At 43.1% G+C, this 26,774-nt stretch overlaps 1 protein-coding gene across 1 annotated transcript; it reads right to left on the reverse strand.

Annotated features, from left to right (window-relative positions):
* Nucleotides 1-1,012: 1,012 nt before the first annotated feature.
* LOC139575891 (SEC14-like protein 1) lies at nucleotides 1,013-20,842 on the reverse strand. Its single transcript, XM_071401305.1, has 17 exons — nucleotides 20,656-20,842; nucleotides 19,688-19,779; nucleotides 9,809-9,958; nucleotides 9,454-9,585; nucleotides 7,836-7,964; nucleotides 7,234-7,441; nucleotides 6,935-7,044; nucleotides 6,584-6,773; nucleotides 4,847-4,935; nucleotides 4,656-4,726; nucleotides 4,398-4,569; nucleotides 4,100-4,234; nucleotides 3,761-3,895; nucleotides 3,304-3,558; nucleotides 1,896-2,074; nucleotides 1,528-1,629; nucleotides 1,013-1,416 (listed from the first exon to the last, which is right to left on the reverse strand). The coding sequence occupies exons 2-17, from the start codon at nucleotides 19,748-19,750 to the stop codon at nucleotides 1,344-1,346; spliced, it is 2,193 nt and encodes a 730-aa protein (XP_071257406.1). The 5' UTR covers nucleotides 19,751-19,779; nucleotides 20,656-20,842; the 3' UTR covers nucleotides 1,013-1,343.
* Nucleotides 20,843-26,774: the final 5,932 nt, after the last annotated feature.

A 26,774-nucleotide genomic window follows, 5' to 3' on the forward strand; every position in this document is an offset into this window, starting at 1 on the left:
TGTTCTCCCCACTGTATATATATATAGTTTGTCTGCCTGTATATTGTTTATTGTGGCAGTACCATTTCACCAAGTTAAATTCCTGTACATGTAAATGTGTTTGGAAAATAAAGGTGAATACTAATGTTTATTGACATAGCTTGGATATGACAGAGATTTGGTCGACCCCAACTCAATGCGGATGGTTACCCGATCAAGAGAACGGAATTAGACTGTAAAGGGCACAAAGTTCAATCATTAACTGGCCAATGAGACTTGAGGAAGTGTGGCTCCGAGTCGGAGTTTGTGGACAACATGTGTCCCAGGAGGTCATTAGAGCGGAATGAAATATTCAGCAAACATCCTCCTGGTAACAACAGACAGCACACTTCCTGTTTTACCAACACTGACAACCCAGCAGGGAGCCCAACAACCAAGCACTGCAAAGCAGGCCGCCTCTCAACCAAGCACTGCAGCCGCCAGCCATTTGATTGTGTACGTATCAGCAGCTACTGTATAACACAATACAGTCAAGGGCAACGGAACGACAAAAGGAAAAATAAATTAGTCGGCTTTAGCTAGAGGCATCTGATGAGTTTATGGAAATTAAAAGTTTTATGTAAATCACAACCACAAGGCGGGCGAAGGAACGCAATACTGCATTTAAAATGAGCACAGAATAATAAACATGTAACAACCAGTAGCCTGTACCACCTTGTTGACGCAAGGTCAAATAGTGTTTTAGAAAAGACATGGCGGAGGTTTAGGAACCTCTCACAGTAATATCGCTGATAGGCCATATCAGTTATAACTTATGCCTTTCTCCATTTCAGCAACACAACTATAAAAGGTTGAGTACAAAGGAAGGAGTGACAGAGTGGCTGGTAAGACAATCACTGGCTGGAGAAGGGCTACTCTAGTATGGTTGTGTGTAGCACCGTTCCTCGTGTAACACACTGACATCCTATGGTGAATAAAGGTAACTTCAACAGTACCATCTGAAACAGTAGTCATCATTGTATTACACAAACGCTGAAAATAGGAAGCGCTTTATTATTCAGTTTCAATAAAATGGGAAACATTTCTGTCACCTCCCTTAAAAAAGAAAGAACAATGGTTTTGAAAGAAAGAGGATGATGATTGTTTGCAAGACATCTTCATATGCATTTATTCATATAGCAGATGTTCCACTTCCAGAGCAATCTTAATGTCGCAAATTATAGATACAGATTAAAAAATGTACATGTATATTTTAATAATATATTCCAGTGCTTTAAATGCAAGTACTAGAAGGTGCTCACAGGTAGGAACTCCACTGTTCCACCACATGGCATTAAGGATAGGCTATCCTTGTTCCACACAGTTCATAACAGTTCTCTCATCCCCTTGGGTAGGGTTAAGTCCTCATTGGCAGGTGTTGGTACAGCACTGGTTTTTCTTTAAGGCAACAGGGCAGAAGTCAACAGTATCAGAAGTCAGTTAGATCCTAAATGGGATCTCCATGTTGCAAAACTCAAACTCCTTCACCTCCTATTGGCTGGATGCTACCTTGATACGGTGGAGCTGGACTGTGATTGGCTAGAGGTGGTGGTGGCGGCACTCAGCTGGGAAAAGCCACTGTGACTGGACTCCAGACTGGTCATAGAGCCCCTGGACAGACAGACAGACAGGCAGACAGACACACAGACAATAGATTAAATATCTATCAAACACCTTTTCTTAGAGCACTGTTTCCCTAAGAATCTTTATAAACACCCTTATAAATTATCACAAATACATTTCCCCCACACAACTACACACTGCCTAAAAAAACAAGCTAGCCTAAAACATTTACTCACTGACATGCAGCAGCCCTACACACTAAGCATCACTATAACAATACACTGCGTTATACAGTATAGTGAATGGTGACTGACCTGAAGTCTTCGGAGCCCAGCACCTCGGTGTAGAACATGACCTTACACTTGTGGGAGGAGACCTGCAGGGAGGCCAGCACGTCGTCCACCCGGGGCAGACTGGAGGTAGAGCAGGCCGGGGAGCAGTGGAACCGCCATTGGAGGATGTAGAACCCGGGCCACCGCGTCACATGGGAGCCCTGGGGAGAGGAGGAGGAGACAGGTGAGGTGGAGGGTCAAAGGCAGCGTTTCCATTCAAATGCCGGCAATAGCTAAATGACAGACTTTATGTAATAGAAACCCATTTGAATTCCCTCATATGTAGGCAAATACTTTGGAAGGCGTGTCCACTGCCGAGTGACACCACATGGAAGTGACTGCAATGATTATTGAGCTACGCAAGGAGGAGGAAGGATAGCCTACAAATTGAACGTCAGCTCCTTGCATGTCTCCCTCTGTCCCTTTGGCTACTGGACCAGGCATTAGATTAGAAGAGGGAAACTAAATGACTTCATCTAAATTCTCCTCCTTGGTGGACTTGTATGACATCTCTGTAAATGGTCTTTTAGAGAGATTCATCTAGCAAAACGTAATAAAATACTTTAATATTTATCCTCTGTATTCACACAGCTTTGTCTGTTAGACTCGCTGGCACGGGAAACTTTGTGGGATGGTACCAGCTGATAAAATGTTGCAAGTTTGCTAGTGAGAATGTGAACTAAAGACAGACAGCCGGAGTAGACAGATGATGGGATTGAAAGACAACCTAAACCAACTTCAATGCATTACAATGTTTTTATTTGTCGGCTTTTAGGTATATAAATATATATATAATGTAAAAAAAACATTTTAAAAAAACATCCAAAAGCCAGCAATTACCAGCTGACAGAAACACTGGTCAGAGACACTGCTTAGGAATGAAGAGACAGCACAGAACTCCCATTGACATCAGTAGATGTTTCAGTTACACTCACGTCTTAGGATTCAGATCTGAGGTTGGTGGTTCGTTTCCGTAGTGGTATATTGTAATTACTTCGCCACCATGGCCTATTTATTGCCTTACCTCCCTTATCTTACCTCATTTTCACACACTGTATGTAGACTTGTTCTACTGTATTACTGACTGTATGTTTGTTTATGGTGTAACTCTGTGTTGTTGTATGTGTCGAACTGCTTTGCTTTATCTTGGCAAGGTCGGAGTTGTAAATGAGAACTTGTTCTCAACTAGCCTACCTGGTTAAATAAAGGTTAAAAAAAATATATCCAAATAAAAAGTAGTACATTTTATCACGAACACATATATTCGGAAACGTTCAGAAACACAGCCAATTGAACAGACCCACTTACACAAATCCAAATGAGGTACTACCAATCATCAGACCCACCTGTACCAGCTGTGGATGTGACGGTGCCTGTTTCAGTCTCTTACCTGAACACTCTCTCCCTCCTTGCAGGTGAGTGCTGTCTCCACCATACTGTAGTCTTTCCCCAGAATCCAGAATCTGTCAATCAGCTGCATGTTGTTGGTGGCTGGCGACACGATGCTGCCGTGGGCCCCCTGGACGTCCCTCTTGGGGGGCTGGGGCGCCCTCCTGGAGTGGTAGATGTTGAAGATGACGTCCCCTTTACACACGTCAAAGTCCCAGGTGATCACAGAAGAGGGCTCGGAGATTTCAATCAGCAGCTGGAACAGGATCGGTAGTGAGTGAACACAGTAGGACAAAACTACAGACAAATGATCGTTAAATCACTGTAATGGGTTTTTATAGCTTTTTGCTGTAACGTTGTATTTCTCCACTAGGGGGAGCAACCTAACCCACTGTTTAAACACAGTCAACTGAGAAGCTGGAAAACACATACTGTAGTTACTGTTTAGATCAGGTTACCTCATGTGGGGCCCCCTTGAAGACACTGGCAGTCTTGTAGATGGTGTCTGTCCACAGCCGCAGCTCCTCACTTTCCAGCGCCTCTGCTGTCCTGTACAGAGATTTGGGGACCATACCTCCTTCAGGGATCTCACACTGGATATGACATGAGAGAGGACACAAGAGACACAATCATCCCACAGTTCTATCAGCACACACAGCTAGGAAAATGTATAATAAGATGACCCAATGTTAACTATATTATGTACTAGCAGCATTAGCCAATATGAATTCATATGCATGTAGAAGGGTACTGTCTACAACAGCCAGATGAGACTCCGGTCTGCCAGACAGACTCACCAGGCAGTCTCCTCCCAGGAAGTCAGGGATGACCTCTCTATCGATGTAGTCTACCAGACCTCCAGGCCCCTGGTAGTCATTCGCAGCATACACCAGGAACTTCTTCCTGGTGTTCTCGTCAATGAATGGACTGACCTGAGAACAGAGCACAGACACTCAGGGTCAAAGGTCGTCTCATATGTTTGCGCTGCACATGCAATTGAATACAACTGAACGTGATCAAGTTGGAGAGAAAGAGAGAGAGAAAGCACTGTACAATGTAATGTACACTACAATGTGTGATGTTACAGGCTCTCACCAGGGTCCAGAGCACAGGGAAGACCCGTGGAGCCCTCAGTATGAGCAGACATCCCAGGGTCTCTGGGTAGTTAGCCTCCACCACCTCTATGATCCTCAGCAGGGCTTTAACCCCCGGACGCCACAGGTGACGCATGTTTAACCCCTCCAGGTCCACCAGGCACGTCCAGCAGCTGACAGATAGAGACAGGAGGGTTATAGGACATATTGTATTCAGGGATGAGAGACATAAGAGGAGTGAGTGTGAAATGGTAGCTACCTGATGGGTCGGCCAAAGACTCTGGTGTTCTCTTCACAACGCCTCAGACCTTCCTCGTTGATGGACAGGACCTGAGGGAGAGTGAAGAGGTGAGAGGTTAGGGGAAGGGAGAGCATTTGCAAATAGTATGTGTTTATGTATTTATGTGTGTGTTTATACCCTGCATCTGGATGTGTGTGTGTCATACTCACTTGTCTCAGAAGGGACTCCTCGCCCAAGGCGCGCACTAAACCCTTGGTATCCATTTGACCGAGTCGCAGAATATACAGAGGGCGTCCATCTATAGACAGACATGGACACAAACACATTCAGTTTCTCTATTGAGTTAACTGAATACTGTCTGCGTCTGTTTAATGTCATGATCATTACTGATCCTCTGTAGCTTTAACAGTGAGGTCACTGTTAAAGCTACAGAGGATCAGTAATGATCATGACATTAAACAGACGCAGACAGTATTCAGTTAATCTGATTCAGTTTCTCTATTGAGTTGTGTTGACCATAATCACATCTACAGTATATCCATTTACAACTCACATTAAAATCATTCATGTAAATATAGACATTTTACTACCAGCTGTATTTGCTTTTAGGTGGGGGTTATTGTGGTTACTATGGGCCACTTCCTGGTCTGAGGTCCTAGATGTCCGATTGGCTATCAGCTAAGTGGAGATAATGGGTAATTTCCTCTGCCCAGACGTTTCTGACACATGCCAGATCTTACAATGCCTGGACAGGTATTTTACATCTCTGCTAACCACATCATATGCTATAGCAATCTGTCAGCTACCCGTCTGACTCATGCCCCACAGACTGGGAGATTTCCCTTGACACATAGTAGGCAGGTTTCCATTGACCCAGGTTTATACAAATATAAAAACATTGTGGCAGTGAAATGGAAACGGCAGCTGTAGGGGAAACGTTCTAAAGATCAACAACATTGTATCATCTGTTTGACAGGGGTGGATTTTTATTTTGTCCAACATTCCTTATTGTGACAAATGATAGAAACGGTGCTTCGAATAAATAATGAAACGGTGCTTCGAATAAATAATGATTGCCCAATAATTTTGACGGTACGCGGGTCACGTGACGTCATCATGTAACTATAAAGCTCCTCTCCACATTTCATTCTAAATGCCTGCTGCTTGCTAAATCAAAATGTTCAACTATACAAATAATGTTTCTTTGCAGGACAAGGATTGTCCTGACTTTCAAGAATGCCTGTATTGCTTTGCCTTGCTTTTCTGGTTGTTTCACCATCCAACTACTTCTGAGCTAGAGGAGTGCAGGTTTCACCATGGCACAGTCCGTGGCATACATCGGCACATGAGAAATATTTGTCATTTCTTGCATTCTATCCATGCTGACTTTTGCAAGCTACCTGAGACATGAAACGGATCGGTGGGAGTGGGCATACAGGCTTATTAATGCACAATTTGCCAAAATGGATAATGAAAACACTTCAATCACTTAAATTTGTGTTCAACACTAGGTTCTTGCAAATAATCGTATTTTAAATGTTTAGGTGTGACGTCATTACGTCCAGCTGTTTTTACAGACACAAAACAGTTCAACAGAAATGCCCCATAGCAGGCAATTGTAGCAACTATTTTGTATGCAAAATGCCCCAAAAAAATTACTACAAATAATCACTGGACAAGTTCATGGAAACATAGCTAGTGATGTCACTTCCAGAGAAGCAACCAGACATTACAGTTAGTCATTACCAATACATATAAGAGCTGGGACACATTCACTAGAAACCAAACGGAAGAAAACACTGTGAAACTGTGGTGGTGCAGTACTTCCTGAATTTGTGCAATAAGAACACTAATTTCCCATTTCAAAATATATTTTCATCTTCTGTCTGTGCCCGTTGAACACTACCCTGCCGTTAAAACCCTATCCTGCTCCGAGAGGTACCTACCTCTGTCGTGGTGGTGCCAGCCCCCGGTGTAGTAGTCATGTAGCAGCTGAGGTCTCTCCCAGGAGTCCAGCAGGAAGTCCACCTGGTGCTGCTTCCTCCAGGTGAGCGACTGACACAGGATCTCCCGGGCCTTCTCCAGGTTAAAGTCCCGGGCCCGCAGGAAACGCAGCACGTGCTGGTCCTTAGGGATCTAGGGGAGGGAGAGGAGATTGTGTTTATTCAGATGTTGTGGTGTGTGTGAGTTGGATGTGTGTTTTACTTACATCTACGTTCTTTGGATTCAAGTTTTGCTCGCTTGCAGCTATTTGAGTCAGAGTTTGAGTGTTAGGTGTGTTCATACACGTGTCCAACCTTGCCCTTGTGGGTCTCCTGCAGCCACTGGCGTAGTCTTATAAGACAGCTCTCCTGCAGCGGCGTCAGGTCTCCTAGGTAACGCCTGATGTAGTCTGCATCCAACTTGTCTGCAATCGAAACACAGACACAGTCAATTCACACACATACCCAAATGCATACCCACAGTCTACCAGCCCAAGGCAAGGCCAGAATGTTTGCTTTCAGAGCCAGTGGAATGAGATTGGGACTTCAGCCGTGACAGATCCTTCAGATTGTGTGCGTTTATTATTGTGTTGATTCTGACTCGGAACACTGACCATCTGGGGAGCCAGCCGGTAGATCTGTGGGGCTGGCAGTGGGGGTCTCTTTGGCAGTGGGCACAGGCATGGCATTGGCAGGGGCACTGGTGAGTGGCAGCTGGAGCCTGGCAGTGGGTGGGGGGGCCTGAGGGGGGCTCCAGCGGGGGACGTGGGTCACCCCCTCGTCCTCCAACTCCTTCAGGTAATACTCTATGATCTCTTTGCCCTGGAGGAAAGAGCACATGACTGCATAAGGACAGTACAGGTAGCTAGTGTAATGAGCAAACACTGTGGGTAAATAGTGCAGGTTTGTTTACACACGCGCCTGGCCGCATACGAGCACACCCCATTGTGTGACAAAGCTGAGCAGGATATATGGCCCAACAGGCAAATGTGAGAAGATCCTGGTTAACACACTCAGTTTACACAGATCTGCCAGACTGGATCACAGAACGCCTGGAAATAGACTGCGAAAGCATGCTCATGTAACACTGGGTCTATATGGGGGAGCAGCATGCTGGATGATGATGATGATGATGATATATCCTATAGCCTCATCCATCCCCCACACTGACATGTATACTGTACTCACATGCTCACAGACTGACACATGAACACACCTTTTTAATACTGTTGGCATATTGCTTCATGGCTAGCTTCTCGGCCGCGTTCTCAAAGCCAAAGAAGGACTTGATGTCCAGACTGGCTGTCTGCTCGAAACACGTCCACTCCTCATTCTCTGGGTGAACCTGTGGAGGAAGCACAACTCATCACAAAACAGACGCCAAATGGATGAACCCTTTACACTGGTGGGTAATGGCCTATATGGATAGGGCGACATTTAAATGTTTCTTACAGAAGCATGGTAGCAATTGAAAGGGAACAGTTTGGAGATTATGGCGAAATTGTTAGGCCACAACCATTACACTGTTGATTTTCCATTTACTATATTTTTCAGCACATTTGTTGATCAAATCTGAAAATACTCTGGATACATTCAGTAACATGAGACTATTCCTGGAAAATGTGGGTAGGTGCAACATAAGAGAAGAAAAGTGACAAGGGTTTGAGTGAGAGGACTAACTGGCGTCTCCAAGCAGCCACACACCTCTCCAAAGTGTGCAGTTCCTACGTAACTTCAATGCACTTAAGACTCAAATAACAGTCCTCAACTATGAGGTGCTATATTTTGGCTCTCTTGTAGTTGTTATGTAAGGAACACAACCCTGCATTCCTACCATCACAATTACGGTCGTTGCTTACACAATCCAAAAATGTCCCATTATAAATCACAATCTGGGTCAGGTGGGCATCGAGTGAAAGCTTGTTCTATTGTCACCACGACTAGCTAAGTTATAAAATAAGATTTTACAGTGTTAGGCTTTCACAGGGTAATTCATAGAAACAGATGTCAATTTTGGTACGCATAGAAAAGAGTCACGCATGTATTCACGTATGTGTTCCACTGAGATTATTCTTCACAATACAACAAACATCATCTCATTCTGTTAAAAAACACCAGGATATGATGCCATGTCACCTTGTAACTGTACATCAAACATAGTGATCATAAACACTGACACTGTATATGACATGACTTTTATGATTTGGAAATGTGATGTGCACATTTGGACTCACGGGTGTTTGGCTTGCTTGTATGACATCAAAGCGGTATTTATTACCATCTTCAACGTCTCATCCTTAAAAATACATCGAGTCCTCTTAATTTATAGCATTTTCCTCATTCAGACAACTAAAAATTTGCACAAGTTGTCCAATTAGCAGGAGGGATGGGGCAACTTCCTGTCGCGTGCTGTGCTCAAGTTCAAAACCCATACTGAGCTGTGAAGTTCAGAGCCTGAGCTCCGACGTCATTAATAGGCGCTTATCAGTCCCCAAATCTGACTTTTTCAACCCATATATGGGTACGAGTATAAAGGGCTATAAAACCTGTTGCAGTGATAGAGAGTGTGGCTATGTTTACACAGGCAGCTCAATCCTAATATATTATAATCACTAATAGCCTTCACACATTTAAGAAAATAAAGTGTCAAACACACACAACTACTATATGTTGCTAGTCTTTTGACCAATCAGATCAGCTCTGAAAAAGATCTCATGTGCAAAGATCTGATGTGATTGGTCAAAAGACAAATGAGTGTAAAAAATATCAGAATTAGGCTTCCTGTGTAAAACACAGCCCATGTAACCAATGATTATTATAGTTGTGGGGCACACCGTGTAGTTGCAGATCTCATGGACGATGACTCTGTTGGAGAAGGTCTCGTTGACGACCTCGATGTGCAGCGCCCTCTCCCTGTGGTCCAGAGTGTTCTTATGGATGAAGTACAGGTAGTCCACACCAGCCATCTAGACACACACAGTAGACCACAGTCAATCAACTCAGGACAACACTAACACAACATCAACACAACGTCCCTACCAGGATACTCAGGTCTGAAGGGAAATAATCACTAATAGCCTTCACATTAAAAAAATAAGAGAATCAAACAGACACTATTATACATTGCTAGCTTGAGTAGCTTCACTGCTCAAGGGAAAAGTTAAAGGTGAAGGTTTAAAGGTAAGATACCCTTTTGAACAGCCGGGGGGCGTCTGCCTCCACCTTACAGCGCCTCTCAATGAACACAGTGGCTCCGTCATCACTGTGCTCCTCCTTCACCACCTCACTGTCCACAAAGATGGGGATCAGGGGGCAGTTTGGAAACCTCCGCACATAGGCCTAATGGGAGAGAGGGAGGAAGAAAATATGCAATATTACTCACATGATGAAAACAAAACGCAATCCATGACATACAGTGAAAGTATTTTCTGGGTTATAATCACTTTGATCAAAATTTTTTTGTATAATGTCCACCCTAAGGCCACTGTTAATGTTTTTGTTTCCATGGCGAAGCAGAGGTGGGGAGCGTTGCGCATCACGGTGAACCAAAATGCATTACATGCTGCTATTCTATCACGCCTGCAATGATGTCCGACAGAAAAACAGTCTGCGTTGTTTGCAGAAACGTCTTCGTTGTTGTAATATTGCAAACGGACGTGGCAGTTTCAACATTAAGGATTCCAGCTTTAAGTGCTGGTAATCAAACAGCAGTCATCTGGCTCTTTAAAGTGTGCTTTCTCTTTGAATTCATGGCTTATATGACGATCAGGCCAAGACAGACCTACCGGTCTACCTCTGTCAATATTGGCCCCCGGACGGAGTGATATCTTTATAATGCTGCTGAGGCCCCTGGAGGACTCCCTCTGGACAAAGGACACCAGATAAGTTAGTAGGTCATGTGACAATCACAGAATCCAACCAGAGTCAATGTCAAGAGCTGACATAGTTATGTCTCACACACACACACACACACACACACACACACACACACACACACACACACACACACACACACACACACACACACACACACCAGGGCTGACCAATACAAAGAGCACCCATGTTGATTACACATGACGGTTCTCAACTGAACTCTACCCGTAACTCAAGTCCATCTGTAACGCTGGCGCGTTTTGGACTTCTACCCCCTTTTAAACATGTGTTTCAGCTGCAGACTACTGGGTTGTACCATTGGATTTGTCCATTTCTTCTCTGTGGTAACAACCATTAGTCTGTATGATTAACGGGGTCTGAGCTAGAGGTGTTTGTGAGAAAAGGACGGATCCCGAAGGAGGGGGGGGGGCTGGGTCTTTTATACAAAAATGGCTGTAGAGTCTGAATGGTTTGAGCTACAAACTATTAAAAACTATATATGAAAAGCTGAGACTCTCACAAACATGTGTTGCCCTATGACTCTCACAAGCTGCACAAGAGTCATTAGAAGGTAAAGGGTTCTTCTACATAGCAGATCCCAGTACATTTATTTTATGTAACCTTTATTTAACTAGGCAAGTCAGTTAAGAACAAATTCTTATTTACAATGACTGCCTACACCAACCAAACCCTAACGATGCTGGGCCAATTGTGCGCCGCCCTATGGGACTCCCAATCACAGCCGGATGTGATACAGCCTGGAATCGAACCAGGGTCTGTAGTGACGGGTCTCCAGCACTGAGATGCAGTGCCTTAGACCGCTGTGCCACCCGGGAGCCCAGTGTCTACATAGTGTCTATAAAACTGTAATAAGCTGACAGTGTTGCTGTCCAACTCCAGACTCCACTGAGTTGTCAGTGACTTGTTGGATATTCATTTTAGTGCGCAAACAATTTCTGTACGTACAGCATTCGTATAAATTCATTTTATCAGGTTTTTGTTTTGGCGAACCTTATTTTCCCCAACGATGAAATTCGGGAGGGGACTTTGGATCGGTCTCTGTCCAGCCGTCTGTCCGTACGTTAGTCACACGCGATCTCGACAGCACTGGCCCGATGTTGACCAAACTTGGGTGAATGATGCGGCATTTACAATGCATCTTTCGTGGGGGACAACAAGTTTACTGTTGCTTTGTTATGGACATTTGTCAATAAAACTCATGAACGCAACTGTTTATTTAAAATTGTTTAGTGTTCTACTTGTATCCCTGGTTGTCCTGAAAAGAAATTGATAAAACACTTGACTGTGAGGTTAAATATAAGGGCTGGACAAGCAGATAAATGAAAGTCAGATAAACAGAAAGACCATTTTTGCTGGAATCTGATTAGCACAATGGTGCAGAGTACACGGAGGTCAATCTGCTGACACACACATAAAACACCCACCCTTTTCAGAGTCACTATCTAGGTTTCCATCCAATTGGCGACAGATTTTCATGCAATTATTAGAATAGAAGAATTCCCCCCAGTGGTGTTTCCACCAAACTGACTTGTTGCGGATAATAATCAGTGTGTGATGACGTAGTGCACAAAACATGTATTTTTTTGCTTAAGTTTTAATGTACCAAATAAAAATGGAAAGTTCAATGTGTTTGTGGCATTTTCAACTCTACTGATATTTTTGTCACAAAAACTGTTGTATTAAATAGCAAATATGCCTACTCTGGTGTTGACACGTGTGCTCTAGCCAACAGCTCACAGATACAGTGAGGGTAGTCTACATGATGACTTTACTATGGATAAGACCGAGATTATTTATATTTGTCAAATGGCAGTCAAGCACTGATCATGTCAACAGAATAAAACCATCAATATTTATTGGAAAGGAGCATCAATCTCATGCCAGTGCACTTTCACCACCCTGTGAAGTTCATAACTTATTTCATCTGTAGCCTAATAAACTGCAAGGTTTCCCAAGTAGTAGTGGGAGGACCACATACCATAACATGGCGTGACTTCAATATGATGGTTATTTTATAAATATTTACACATAAAGGAATATCCAACGCCATTTCTCGCATAATTAATTTTACCGATACAAAAAGATCCCAACGAACAAATGATCTGGAGGCATTTAGAAAATTGGACCCGTACTTCCTGTTTCCATCACAACGTGGTTAATGACAGTGCAACAGTGCAAGTCTTTATGGATCAAACAAAGCTGGTGTGCAGTCTGATCGATAGAACGACGAGGCACGAAGACATCATCCGTGAATATTGATTGAATAACATGACAGAGGGATATACAGTTGACTACAGTTACACAACCAAGACATGTAACAACTATCTTTCAATGCTTGGGAACATAAGATACGGAGTCCATTTCCTTCTTCCCCATTACCAAGCCAAAACACTAAAGTAGTATATAGGCTTCAGTGCATAAACCAAGAAGCTTACAGTTAGATAGTTGGGTGTATTGTCCATCGTCTCTAACAGTGCCTGTATTCAGAAAACCAAACTGCCTCAGACGTTCTGAGCCTACGTGCATATTCTAAATATTTAGGCCCAAATCTTGCTTCAGGATAGATAAAACATATCCATTATTTTGTCTGGATTTTGTGTTATTAGCCAACGATACTGGCTTCCTGTTAAGGCTAGGGCTGATTTCAAGGTTTTACTGGTAACCTACAATGCATTACATGGACTTGCTCCTACCCATTTGGTCCTGTTGTACATACCTAGACGTACGCTACATTCACAAGACACAGGCCTCCTTATTGTTCATAGACGTTCTAAGCAAACAGCTGGAGGCAAGGCGTTCTCCTATAGAGCTCAATTTTTATGGAACGGTCTACCTATCCATGTGAGAGACACAGACTCGGTTTCAACCTTTAAGTCTTTACTGAACACTCATCTCTTCAGTAGGTCACTATGATTGAGTGTACTCTGGCCCTGGGGTGAGAAGGTGAACGGCAAGGCACTGGAGTGACAAACCACCCTTGTTGTCTCTGCCTGGCTGGCTCCCCTCTCTCCAATGGGATTCTCTGCTTCTATTGCGAGGGCTGACTCACTGTCTTGCTCGTCTCTCTCTCCCATGCCGTCCCTAGGTGGGGTGCATTGTACCAGGCTTTTTTCCACTCTACCCTACTTGAGTGTGTTGAGTTACTAACGTGATCTTCCTGTCCGGTTTTGCGCCCCCTCAGGCACGGGCGGTGGGGGAGATCTTTGTGGGCTATACTCTGCCTTGTCTCAGGGTAGTAAGTCAGTGGTCTGTTGTTATACCTTTGGTGGTGTGGGGGTTGTGCTTTGACAAAGTGGGTGGGGTTATATCCTGCCTGGTTGGACCTGTCTGGAGGTAACTCAGTCTCCAGTATCTATGCTGCAATAGTCTATATGCCAGGAAGCTAGGGTCAGTCGGTCCTATCTGGTGTACTGTGTGATCTTAGCTATGATCCCTCTAAAGCCCCCCCCCTCCCCAAAATCAGCCAAAACAAGACATGGTATCAACAGCAAGCTGAAATTAGCCAGTTATAATTCCCCACATGGCAGTTAGTCATTCATGCTAACAAATCTGGCCATCCAGAATCACAACAACACGCTGACTTCTGCCCCATGGAAGCACGCACATAGTTTGTGACATTGTCAGCTAACCCATCTACGGAACCCTGACCTGTTCACCAGACGTGCTACCTTGTCGTGCTGCTGATCCAGTTTCTGCTGCTCTGCCTGCGGCTATGGAACCCTGACCTTTTCACTGGTCATGCTACCTTGAACCGGACCTGCTGTTTTCACCCTCTCTCTCCAGCACCGGCCACCCCTCAGAGCCTGGTTCCTCTCTAGGTTTCTTCCTAGGTTCCAGCCTTTCCTGGGAGTTTTTCCTAGCCACCGTGCTACATCTGCATTGCTTGATCTGGGGTTTTATTCTTATTCATTCCTTTACACTTGTGTGTAAAAGGTAGTTGTTGTGAAATTGTTAGATTACTTGTTAGATATTATTGCATGGTCGGAACTAGAAGCACAAGCATTTCGCAACACTGGCATTATCTGCTAACCATGTGAAGGTGACCAATAAAATTTGATTTGATTTTGATTTGAATATGAAAAACAAATCTGTTTACATAAATGTTCCCGAGAACGGAGGAATGTTGTCGTCAGTGATAAGCGGTAAACCAACATGCCAGGTTTGGTGTGATGGTGTCAGGACAGGAGTGATACTGTAATGGCTGTCAGTGGGCCAAACCAAGGGTCAGTCACTGGGACGGTCAGTCAGAGGACAGAGGAAGCCTCTAGTCTGGCTAGGCCCTCTATCTAGTGTGAACTGCTGTCATTAGAACAGCCTTTTTACAGCCAGGCAGCCCCGCAACCTTTAAATCAACTGACAATCTTTGAAATGCCTTTGAATCACGCCGACAGTGTGTGAATGGAAGTATAACAAAAAACATTCCCAGAAATTTAACAGATGTTGCCGAGTCTAGAACTGAGATAAGAACTCCTGGGGGTCAAAGGTTGGGTTTTTTGGTATTTGGTGAAGCAGAGCCACGGCTGCAGTTAGAGAAAGAACAGAGCACCTGTCTTCCACTGTAATCAGGTTGCGTAACACAGGACACTTACAAAATAAACAATGTCAGTGTTTTTAACGAGCTAAGCTGTTGTTCAGTAATGACCTTTTCCAGCGCTGACCTTCTTATTATACAATGTAACTTGCTTCTGGCTTAATAGATAACCCCAAAGAACAGGAAGTGGCACAGCGTCTCAAACAGAGCAGAAACAAGGTAAACAGATGCCGAGCCAAGACAGAGCCAAGAGCTTAAATTTAAGAGCTTAGAAAATAAAAGTGGATATAATCATAAGATATACTGATTGCATTTTAATGGATTTTGGGCCAAGCTATTCACCGTAAAACACTGAGGCTGTGCACTGAACAGATGTGGGGGTTGATATGATATAAACAACCCTTCACACAGCGTGTTTTGTCTGAGTCAATCTATACTAAGCCACAACTTCCCCCGGATGGAACAGTCCTATCAGCCCTAACAGGGCAGACCAGCGGTAGGCCAGGCAGCAAACGGGACCAAGCACAGCGAGGGGAGGCCTTATGACACCCAGGGCCTAGTTCAGAGAGCAGCCAGTCAACCACAGCTAAGCAGGAAGTCACAGTGGGAGCAGCAGACACAGACAGTACTGTATAACTAGGCCCAGGGGAGAGACGAGAGAAGATAGAAATGAGAGAAGAAATGATATGGGAGGAGGAGCGGCGACTGGAGTACTGCTTGTTCTGTGTCACAAGCCAGAATGCACCCCATATCAGAATGAGAGGACTAGCACATCTAAAATAGATAAGCTTCCCAGGCAGCCACACCAAGGCATGCTCTTAAACATAAAACCCATACAGCATGATGGGGCCTCTGACAGATGATCCTGAGACAGACAGCTGGTGGCGTGGTGAGAGAGAGGCAGACTATGGGAGGCGCATAGAACTGCATAGAGCCATGGCTACATGGAACTCTATTCCACATCAGGTAACTGGAGGTAACTGATGCAAGCAGTAGAATCAGATAGAAAAAAAACAGATAGAAATATACCTTATGGATCAGCGTGGACTGAAGAGACACACAGGCACAGACATACACTGCTCAAAAAAATAAAGGGAACACTAAAATAACACATCCTAGATCTGAATGAATTAAATATTCTTATTAAATACTTTTTTCTTTACATAGTTGAATGTGCTGACAACAAAATCACACAAAAATTATCAATGGAAATCAAATTTGTCAACCCATGGAGGTCTGGATTGGAGTCACACTCAAAATTAAAAGTGGAAAACCACACTACAGGCTGATCCAACTTTGATGTAATGTCCTTAAAACAAGTCAAAATGAGGCTCAGTGTGTGTGGCCTCCACGTGCCTGTATGACCTCCCTACAAAGCCTGGGCATGCTCCTGATGAGGTGGCGGATGGTCTCCTGAGGGATCTCCTCCCAGACCTGGACTAAAGCATCCGCCAACTCCTGGACAGTCTGTGGTGCAACGTGGCGTTGGTGGATGGAGCAAGACATGATGTCCCAGATGTGCTCAATTGGATTCAGGTCTGGGGAACGGGCGGGCCAGTCCATAGCATCAATGCCTTCCTCTTGCAGGAACTGCTGACACACTCCAGCCACATGAGGTCTAGCATTGTCTTGCATTAGGAGGAACCCAGGGCCAACCGCACCAGCATATGGTCTCACAAGGGGTCTGAGGATCTCATCTCGGTAACTAATGGCAGTCAGGCTACCTCTGGCGAGCCCATGGAGGGCTGTGCGGCCCCCCAAAGAAATGCCACCCCACACCATGACTGACCCACCGCCAAACCGGTCATGCTGGAGGATGTTGCAGGCAGCAGAATGTTCTCCACGGCGTCTCCAGACTATCACGCCTGTCACATATGCTCAGTGTGAACCTGCTTTCATCTGTGAAGAGCACGGGGTGCCAGTGGCAAATTTGCCAATCTTGGTGTTCTCTGGCAAATGCCAAACGTCCTGCACGGTGTTGGGCTGTAAGCACAACCCCCACCTGTGGACGTCGGGCCCTCATACCACCCTCATGGAGCTGTTTCTGACCGTTTGAGCAGACACATGCACATTTGTGGCCTGCTGGAGGTCATTTTGCAGGGCTCTGACAGTGCTCCTCCTTGCACAAAGGCGGAGGTAGCGGTCCTGCTGCTGGGTTGTTGCCCTCCTACGGCCTCCTCCACGTCTCCTGATGTACTGGCCTGTCTCCCGGTAGCGCCTCCATGCTCTGGACACTACGCTGACAGACACAGCAAACCTTCTTGCCACAGCTCGCATTGATGTGCCATCCTGGATGAGCTGCACTACCTGAGCCACTTGTGTGGGTTGTAGACTCCGTCTCATGCTACCACTAGAGTGAAAGCACCGCCAGCATTCAAAAGTGACCAAAACATCAGCCAGGAAGCATAGGAACTGAGAAGTGGTCTGTGGTCACCACCTGCAGAACCACTCCTTTATTGGGGGTGTCTTGCTAATTGCCTATAATTTCCACCTGTTGTCTATTCCATTTGCACAACAGCATGTGAAATGTATTGTCAATCAGTGTTGCTTCCTAAGTGGACAGTTTGATTTCACAGAAGTGTGATTGACTTGGAGTTACATTGTGTTGTTTAAGTGTTCCCTTTTTTTTTTTGAGCAGTGTATGATAAGACACGCTCGTACACATGGATTTTGTGTTGTAGATATGTGGTAGTAGAGTAGTGGCCTGAGGGAACACACTTAATGTGTTGTGAATAGTGTTATGAAATGTAATGTCATGTAATATTTTAAATAGTATATAACTGCCTTCATGTTGCTGGACCCCAGGAAGAGTAATGGGGATACTTAATAAATATAAATATCATGGTTAAACAGATTGTGTTTTGGGCCTGACTTCCCCTCCAGTTAGGATCTGACTGTTAGAACACTGTGCCCCAACCACCCCCACTCTGTCTGAAGTCCTGCGATCTGATCTCTTCACTGAACTGGGATTAGAAGACTGCTGACTTCCTGCCAAGTCACGAGATACTCATTTTTATTCATTTATTTATATACACACACACAACCATTCAAACGTTTGGGGTCACTTAGAAATGTCCTTGTTTTTGAAAGAAAAGCAAATTTTTCTAAATTAAATAGTACCCGCAAAACACCAGTCTCAACGTCAACAGTGAAGAGACGACTCCGGGATGCTGGCCTTCCAGGCAGAGTTCTTCTGTCCAGTGTCTGTGTTCTTTTGCCCATCTTAATATTTTATTGGCCAGTCAGATATGTCTTTTTCTTTGCAACTCTGCCTAGAAGGCCAGCATCTCGGAGTCACCTCTTCACTGTTGACATTGAGACTGGTGTTTTGCAGGTACTATTTAATGAAGCTGCCAGTTGAGGACTTGTGAGGTGTCTGTTTCTTAAACTAGACACTCTAATGTACTTGTCCTCTTGCTCAGTTGTGCCCTGGGGCCTCCCACTCCTCTTTCTGGTTAGAGCCAGTTTGCGCTGTCCTGTAAAGGGAGTAGTACACAGCGTTGTACGAGATCTTCAGTTTCTTGGCAATTTCTCGCATGGAATAGCCTTCATTTCTCAGAACAAGAATAGACTGACGAGTTTCAGAAGAAAGTTATTTGTTTCTGGCCATTTTGAGCCTGTAATCGAAACCACAAATGCTGATGCTTCAGATACTTAACTAGTCTAAAGAAGGCCAGTTGTATTGCTTCCTTAAATCAGAACAACAGTTTTCAGCTGTGCTAACATAATTGCAAAATGGCTTTCTAATGGTCAATTAGCCTTTTAAAATGATCAACTTGGATTAGCTAACCACGTACGCCTATGTAGATATTCCATTTTTTTTTTTATTATATAAAAATAAAAAGAATCTGCCATTTACAACATTAACAATGTCTACACTGTATTTCTGATCAATTTGATGTTATTTTAAATGGACAAAAAAAATGTTTTTCTTTCAAAAACAAGGACATTTCTAAGTGACCCCAAACTTTTGAACGGTAGTGTATGTATGTATGTATGTATGTATGTATGTATGTATGTATGTGACATTGTGGATTGGTGTATTTCCTATGACTTTCGCAACCATCTGCAGAACTACTACTGTACATCTATGCAGTGGTGATCGGTGACTGAAATCAAGAATAATGTATATTACAGCAGGGCAAGTGGAAAAGCTAATATACGGTATTGCATTTAACAGAGAGCATCGCTTTAGTCAAGGTGCCTGCAAAAATACTAAAGGCAAAAAGTTACTAATTAAACCGTACTCTTACAGTTTCATACTCAATAATAAATATGATAGTGTGTTAACTGCTGCCACGACTAATTAGGTTGGGTGAACAGAAATACTGCAGACTGTGTTTCCAAAACAAAAAGGTGGATAAACAATGATCTCACCAACAAAACACGAGAACATGACATAATACAGGGCCCAGGGACACTGTAATACAGTGTATAGAGATATATTGTATGAGATAGGTTTCTATGCAGCCAAACCACACTTTGTTCCTGCAGCACAAAACACTGGCAGTCTGACTGCCTGGGCGTCTGGGCCCAATTTGCACATGAGCACTGCAACCTCTCACAAACATCCCACACTACCCACCCACACATATATGCATAGACAAAGCAGCAGCCTAAACACACAAATGTACACAACTTACCGCCATTATCAGCTCAAAGGGGTGTTTGTAGACCCTTACAGGTGACTGGTATTGTTGCACCATGGCTGTAGCTCAACCTCTGGAGCTCTGCCCTGAAATGTACAATAGACAAACCCTAGTGTTAGTTAGAGATCACTTGACACAGCACTGAAGAACTGTAACTAACAAAACATCCTCTGCACATCATAAGTTCACATCATCATGAAGCAAAGGTCAAAGGAATGGAATTTGTAAAGACAACAAAGACAAATGCTGCATCATCAGCTCTAAAACCAACTGGACAGCTGGCCTGATGCAAATCGCTTGATTGTCCTCAATTGCAAAGGCACTATTCTTTAGGTCATAAACTGTAGTAGCTGATTGATCGGTTAACATGCTGAGATCAACGGTAATCACAGGATGATGACCTTAATGATACAATAGGCTACTTTTGTTTCATTTACCTGGCTGGCATTTGAGAAAAGTGGCATCTATCATCTGGGCTAAGCCTACAGACTCACAGTGGCATTGTGTTATTTTCTTATTTGTAATGACGTTAGTCCATTTTATACAGTGAACAGCTGACACAGATACAGTACAGTAGACTAGCTGTAACTTGGACTTCAAAATAAAGAGTGGTTTTGATGGCATAGCTTTCTAGTTACAAAAACAAAACATGTACAAGAGTACAGTAGCTACATTATCACACTTTCAGGAAATTCCCTTGTGCAATGACGTTATATCCACTAATTGAGTATATGAATAATTGTATTATAGATCATAACTATTACAATCCACAACACTAGCTTGCCTGTTTCTCGATACGTAAGCGGCAAGTTATTTATGTCTCTTGAAAACTTCATTTTGATGACTGTCAAATCGGCAAAAAAAATATTTAGATGGTCGACATTTTCAGAACGAATTCTACTCCCTCAGACATTAGCGAAATGACTAGGCCTTACACGGCGAAAAATGTACCTAAAACTTACCAGATCGATGACTTTCGGAGATAAGTCAAGTGAAGTTTGTCAGTAGATGATCTACTTATATTAAATCCATGGTACGCTCCAACAAATACGTAAATCAACCAACTTTCTGAGACGGGTTTGATGTTGAATCCACGGCAAGCGGCGGGCGTAGCTAACTCCGCCTCTTTTGAATACGTCACAATTGTATAACATATTGTCATGGAGCAATGTGTTTTTCAAGTGAGGATAGACATTACTGGGAATAAGCTATGGTAACATTGTTGAAACCAATGACAGTCAAAGAAAAGGTTGCAACATTGTATATGCTGTCATGAATGAATGAAACCATCATAGTAGCCTATCCTAAAAAATATATGTGTTTGTATGGAAATATACAGATGATAAATCAATATAATTTCAGCTTTGATGTATTTTTTTAATTTTTATTAGTTACAGTTACAGTAATAGTTAAATAATAGTGACTCAAATATGATCAAATATCTTAACCGCCATCGATAAGAAACAATACTGTGCAGCCGTATTCATTGACCTGGCCAAGGCTTTCGACTCTGTCAATCACCACATCCTCATCGGCAGACTCGATAGCCTTGGTTTCTCAAATGATTGCCTTGCCTGGTTCACCAACTACTTCTCTAATAGAGTTCAGTGTGTCAAATCGGAGGGCCTGTTGTCCGGGCCTCTGGCAGTCTCTATGGGGGTGCCACAGGGTTCAATTCTTGGGCCGGCTCTCTTCTCTGTATACATCAATGATGTCGCTCTTGCTGCTGGTGAGTCTCTGATCCACCTCTACGCAGACGATACCATTCTCTATATTTCTGGCCCTTCTTTGGACACTGTGTTAACAACCCTCCAGACGAGCTTCAATGCCATACAACTCTCCTTCTGTGGCCTCCAACTGCTCTTAAATATAAGTAAAACTAAATGCATGCTCTTCAACCGATCGTTTCCTGCACCTGCCCGCCCGTCCAGCATCACTACTCTGGACGGTTCTGACTTAGAATATGTGGACAACTACAAATACCTAGGTGTCTGGTTAGACTGTAAACTCTCCTTCCAGACTCACATCAAACATCTCCAATCCAAAGTTAAATCTAGAATTGGCTTCCAATTTCGCAACAAAGCATCCTTCACTCATGCTGCCAAACATACCCTCGTAAAACTGACCATCCTACCGATCCTCGACTTCGGCGATGTCATTTACAAAATAGCCTCCAATACCCTACTCAATAAATTGGATGCAGTCTATCACAGTGCCATCCGTTTTGTCACCAAAGCCCCATATACTACCCACCACTGCGACCTGTACGCTCTCGTTGGCTGGCCCTCGCTTCATACTCGTCGCCAAATCCACTGGCTCCAGGTCATCTACAAGACCCTGCTAGGTAAAGTCCCCCCTTATCTCAGCTCGCTGGTCACCATAGCAGCACCCACCTGTAGCACGCGCTCCAGCAGGTATATCGCTCTGGTCACCCACAAAGCCAATTCCTCCTTTGGCCGCCTCTCCTTCCAGTTCTCTGCTGCCAATGATTGGAACGAACTACAAAAATCTCTGAAACTGGAAAGACTTATCTCCCTCACTAGCTTCAAACACCAGCTGTCTGCGCAGCTCACAGAATACTGCACCTGTACATAGCCCATCTATAATTTAGCCCAAACAACTACCTCTTCCTCTACTGTATTTATTTATTTATTTTGCTCTTTTGCACCCCATTATTTCTATTTTGCACATTCTTCCACTGCAAATCTACCATTCCAGTGTTTTACTTGCTATATTGTATTTACTTCGCCACCATGGCCTTTTTTTGCTTTTACCTCCCTTATCTCACCTCATTTGCTCACATTGTATATAGACTTATTTTTCTACTGTATGTTTGTTTTACTCCATGTGTAACTCTGTGTTGTTGTGTGTCGAACTGCTTTGCTTTATCTTGGTCAGGTCGCAGTTGTAAATGAGAACTTGTTCTCAACTTGCCTACCTGGTTAAATAAAGGTGAAAAAATATATATATAATAAAAAATTAAAAAAAGGTAACTTGATCAAGGGAATATACTGTGTGAACTGGTTACATTTTAAGAAAATGGTCTGTAGATGGCGCTAGAGATTCACTATTAACACTGCATCAAGACAGTATAGCTGTTTCCATTAACTTGTCCAGTGATTTTTTGTCAACATATAAAAAGTTTGCATAGAAAATACACTGAACAAAAATATGAACAGCATTGTGTAAAGTGTTTTCCCATGTTTCATGAGCTGATATAAAAGATCCCAGAAATGTTCCATACAAACAAAAAATGATTTCTCTCCAATTTCGTGCACAAATGTGTTTACATCCCTGTTAGTGAGCATTTCTCATTTGCCATAATCCATCCACCTTACATGTGTGGCATATCAAGAAGCTGATTAAACAGCATGATCATTATACAGGGGCACCTTGTGCTGGGAACAATAAAAGGCCACTCTAAAATGTGCAGTTTTGGCACACAACACATTGCCACAGATGTCTCAAGTTGAGGGACCGTGCAATTTGCATGCAGACTGCAGGAATGTCCACCAGAGCTGTTGCCATGCCAGAGAATTGAATGTTCATCTCTATACCATAATCCACCTCCAACGACGTTTTAGAGAATTTGGCAGTACATCCAACCGGCCTCACAACCGCAGACCACGTGTATGGCGTTGTGTGGGCGAGAAGTTGCTGATGTCAACTTTGTGAATACAGTGCCACATGGTGGAGGTGGGGCTATGGTATTGGCAGGAATAAGCTACGGACAACAAACACAATTGCACTTTATCGATGGCAATTTCAATGCACAGAGATACCCTGACAAGATCCTGAGGTGTTACAGGAGGTACAGTGACGTTGCGTAATTCAGAGCAGGTGGGGCAGTTATTTTGGCATTAATACACGTCACATATCAGTTTGCAAACAATGTTAACAAAAAGTTTACAAAGCCGCATACAAATATGGTTTCTTTTTTGCTTTCTTGAGTAAGGCAGCTCCAAAATGCAGGTGTTTCAGCCTAGCTCAGTGCTTGCTGTGGTGGAGGGGCAGCCAGCAGAATATATGGAGGGTACGGGTTGGTAATGTTCTCTAGTTGCGCCGTGATTGGCTCAGTGTTCTGACAGTCATGGGGACACTACGTCACCACAAAATCTACAGGTAGAGCTCGAAAATTCAAGCCCATTGGGTGCTGCCATAGACTTACGTTAGAAGTGCCCATCCAAGAAGGCTCAAGGTCATTGGCCATAGATAAAATTACGTCAAATCAAGTTATATCTACCGTAGCTTTGATTGGGTTGATCATGTCATACTTTCAAAAGCTAGCAAGCTAGACAAGCAGTCATCATCATGCATCATGTTGGCAATCTACTGGCAGTGGTGTAAAGTACTTAAGTAAAAATACTATAAAGTACTACGTAAGTCGTTTTTTTTGCATATCTGTACTTTACTATTTATATTTTTGACAACTTTTACTTTTACTAAAGACAATAATGTACTTTTTGCTCCATACATTTCCCCTGACACCCTAAGGTACTCATAACATTTTGAATGCTTAGAAGGACAGAAAATGGTTCAATTCACACACTTATCAAGAGAACATCCCTGGTCATCCCTACTGCCTCTGATCTGGCGGACTCACTAAACACAAATCATTTTGAATGGTCAACCAACTCAGAATTCCAAGTCTGAATTTCTTGCCTCTTTCTAGAGCCCACAAGAAGGACCGCCACGCCATCTTCCTGTTCAGGTGAGCACAGCACAACAAGGTGAGCTGCATAAATTAAGGAATATGCCAAGGAGAAAGTAATACTAAGTGTATGTTGTAAGCTGTTAGTAGCCCATGTGCCCCACCCTAATAATTTGATCCCTTTCCTTCCTCATAACCTACCCTGCTGTTCTGACTTGATGGTGCACATGTAGCCTGTTTTAGAGAAATGTAATCATTGAATATTGTAAGAGCTTTCATTGTCTGCTTATATCCCCCCTTTATTTATCCCACGGTTCTGACTTGGTGTACAGGGAGAATACTGTAAGAACGACCCATGTTCTGAATTCTGTCGCTGTACATTTCAAAAGTTTTCATGTCTTTTTTATTTTACTAGGCAAGTCAGTTAAGAACATATTCTTATTTTCAATAACAGCCTAGGAACAGTGGGTTAACTGCCTTGTTCAGTGGCAGAACAACAGATATTTTACCTTTTCAGTTCAGTGATTTGATCTTGCAACCTTTCGAATACAAGTCCAACGCTCTAACCACTAGGCTATCTGCCGTTCTTTATTGAACACACCGTGTAAACATTCACAGTGCAAGGTGGGAAAAGTATGTGAACACTTGGATTTAATAACTGGTTGACCCTCCTTTGGCAGCAATAACCTCAACCAAACGTTTTCTGTAGTTGCAGATCAGACCTTCACAATGGTCAGGAGGAATTTTGGACCATTCCTCTTCACAAAACTGTTTCAGTTCAGCAATATTCTTGGGATGTCTGGTGTGAATTGCTCTCGAGGTCATGCCACAGCATCTCAATCGGGTTGAGGTCAGGACTCTGACTGGGCCACTCTAGAAGGCATATTTTCTTCTGTTGAAGCCAATCTGTTGTTGATTTACCTCTGTGTTTTGGGTCATTGTCCTGTTGCATCACCCAACTTCTGTTTAGCCTCAATTGGTGGACAGATAGCTTAATATTCTCCTGCAAAATGTCTTGATAAACTTGGGAAATCATTTTTTCCGTCAATAATAGCAAGCTGTCCAGGCCCTGGGGCAGCAAAGCAGCCCCAAACCATGATGTTGGGAGGAGGTTGATGTGCTGTGCCTTTTTTTCTCCACACATAGTGTTGTGTAGAAACAACCAACTAACAACTCAACTGTAGTTTCATCTGTCCACAGAATATTTTGCCAGTAGCACTGTCGAACATCCGGGTGCACTTTTGCAAACTTCAGACATGCAGCAATGTTTTTTTTGGAAAGCAGTGGCTTCTTCCGTGGTGTCCTCCCATGAACACCATTCTTGTTTAGTGTTTTATGTGTCGTAGACTCATCAACAGAGATGTTAGCATGTTCCAGAGATTTCTGTAAGTCTTTAACTGACACTAGGATTCTTCTTAAGTAACCTCCACTAATTTATTGCAGTATGTTGAAGGGAGGTTTATCAACACACAAACCCAACCAGGATCCTCCTGAAAACCATGGCATATTGCCCCAGCTAGAATATTTGGTTTCTTGGAAGTTGTGTGAACGTACGTTTGAGTTGTTCCATTAGTTCTGGAACGAAGCCATATGGTTCCTGACCAGTAAAACGGAACGTTTTTTTTTTTTAAGAGAGAACGGAAGTGAAAATTTCACCTGTTCTGGGAATGTACATTTTTAGGTTGCAGGGAGTTTGTGAGAATGTTTTACTGTGGTTCCCTGAAAGTTTTCCTGAGAGGTTTTATTCATTTGCGCTGAGAATGGAAATTATAGGTTACTTGAAGGTAATTCAATGACTTTCTGAGAACATGTTTCAATAAGACTTTTATTAGAACTCCTAGCTTAGTTTGGATTAACCTCCAAGCACAGATAGGACACATGGAAATGAATTTGCTTATGCTTCAATCATGCAAACAAATGTTTATTTTTTTATTGTAGATTCAAACCTATAATATTCTGTTCTCTATCCATGGAATTTTAAAACTCGTACAAAGTTGTTCATTTTAGTCTATTCAAGCAGACCCCATTTCAAAGGAATCAAGCACTCATTAAGATCAGGTGTGGCCAATTAGTGGGCGCAGCCAACAAACCTGAACACACTTAACAAGATAAAGGATAGACTTTTGTTGATGCTGAGAAGAATGGAATGTGTATCTTTTTAAATAACATTCTTAGAACGTTACAAAAGTTGTGTTTATGGAAAGTTTTCTTAACGTTCTAGGAACAATTTGAGAATATGACTTTAAATAGAACCATGAGGAAACGTTATGATGAAGTACTGAAACTTCCACAGAAGAACGTTATTCCTTAATGTTCTCTGAACTATTTTAGAACATTCCAGTTGGACAAACTTCCTAGACCATTACCAAATTGAAATTAAATGTAACCATCTTTGAACCTTTAGGAAACGTTCTGTTAAAGTAATGAAAT

Source organism: Salvelinus alpinus, chromosome 1, assembly GCF_045679555.1.
Source record: "Salvelinus alpinus chromosome 1, SLU_Salpinus.1, whole genome shotgun sequence".
NCBI lineage: Eukaryota > Metazoa > Chordata > Actinopteri > Salmoniformes > Salmonidae > Salvelinus > Salvelinus alpinus.

Excerpts from the sequence above, each read along its gene's own strand:
- LOC139575891 (XM_071401305.1), bottom strand. The coding sequence starts at position 19,750 with ATGGTGCAACAATACCAGTCACCTGTAAGGGTCTACAAACACCCCTTT. Across the intron at positions 7,965-9,453 it reads ATGAGATCTGCAACTACACG|GTTCACCCAGAGAATGAGGA; the intron begins GTGTGCCCCACA and ends CTTCCTCCACAG. Across the intron at positions 7,442-7,835 it reads ATGCCAACAGTATTAAAAAG|GGCAAAGAGATCATAGAGTA; the intron begins GTGTGTTCATGT and ends TCTTTCCTCCAG.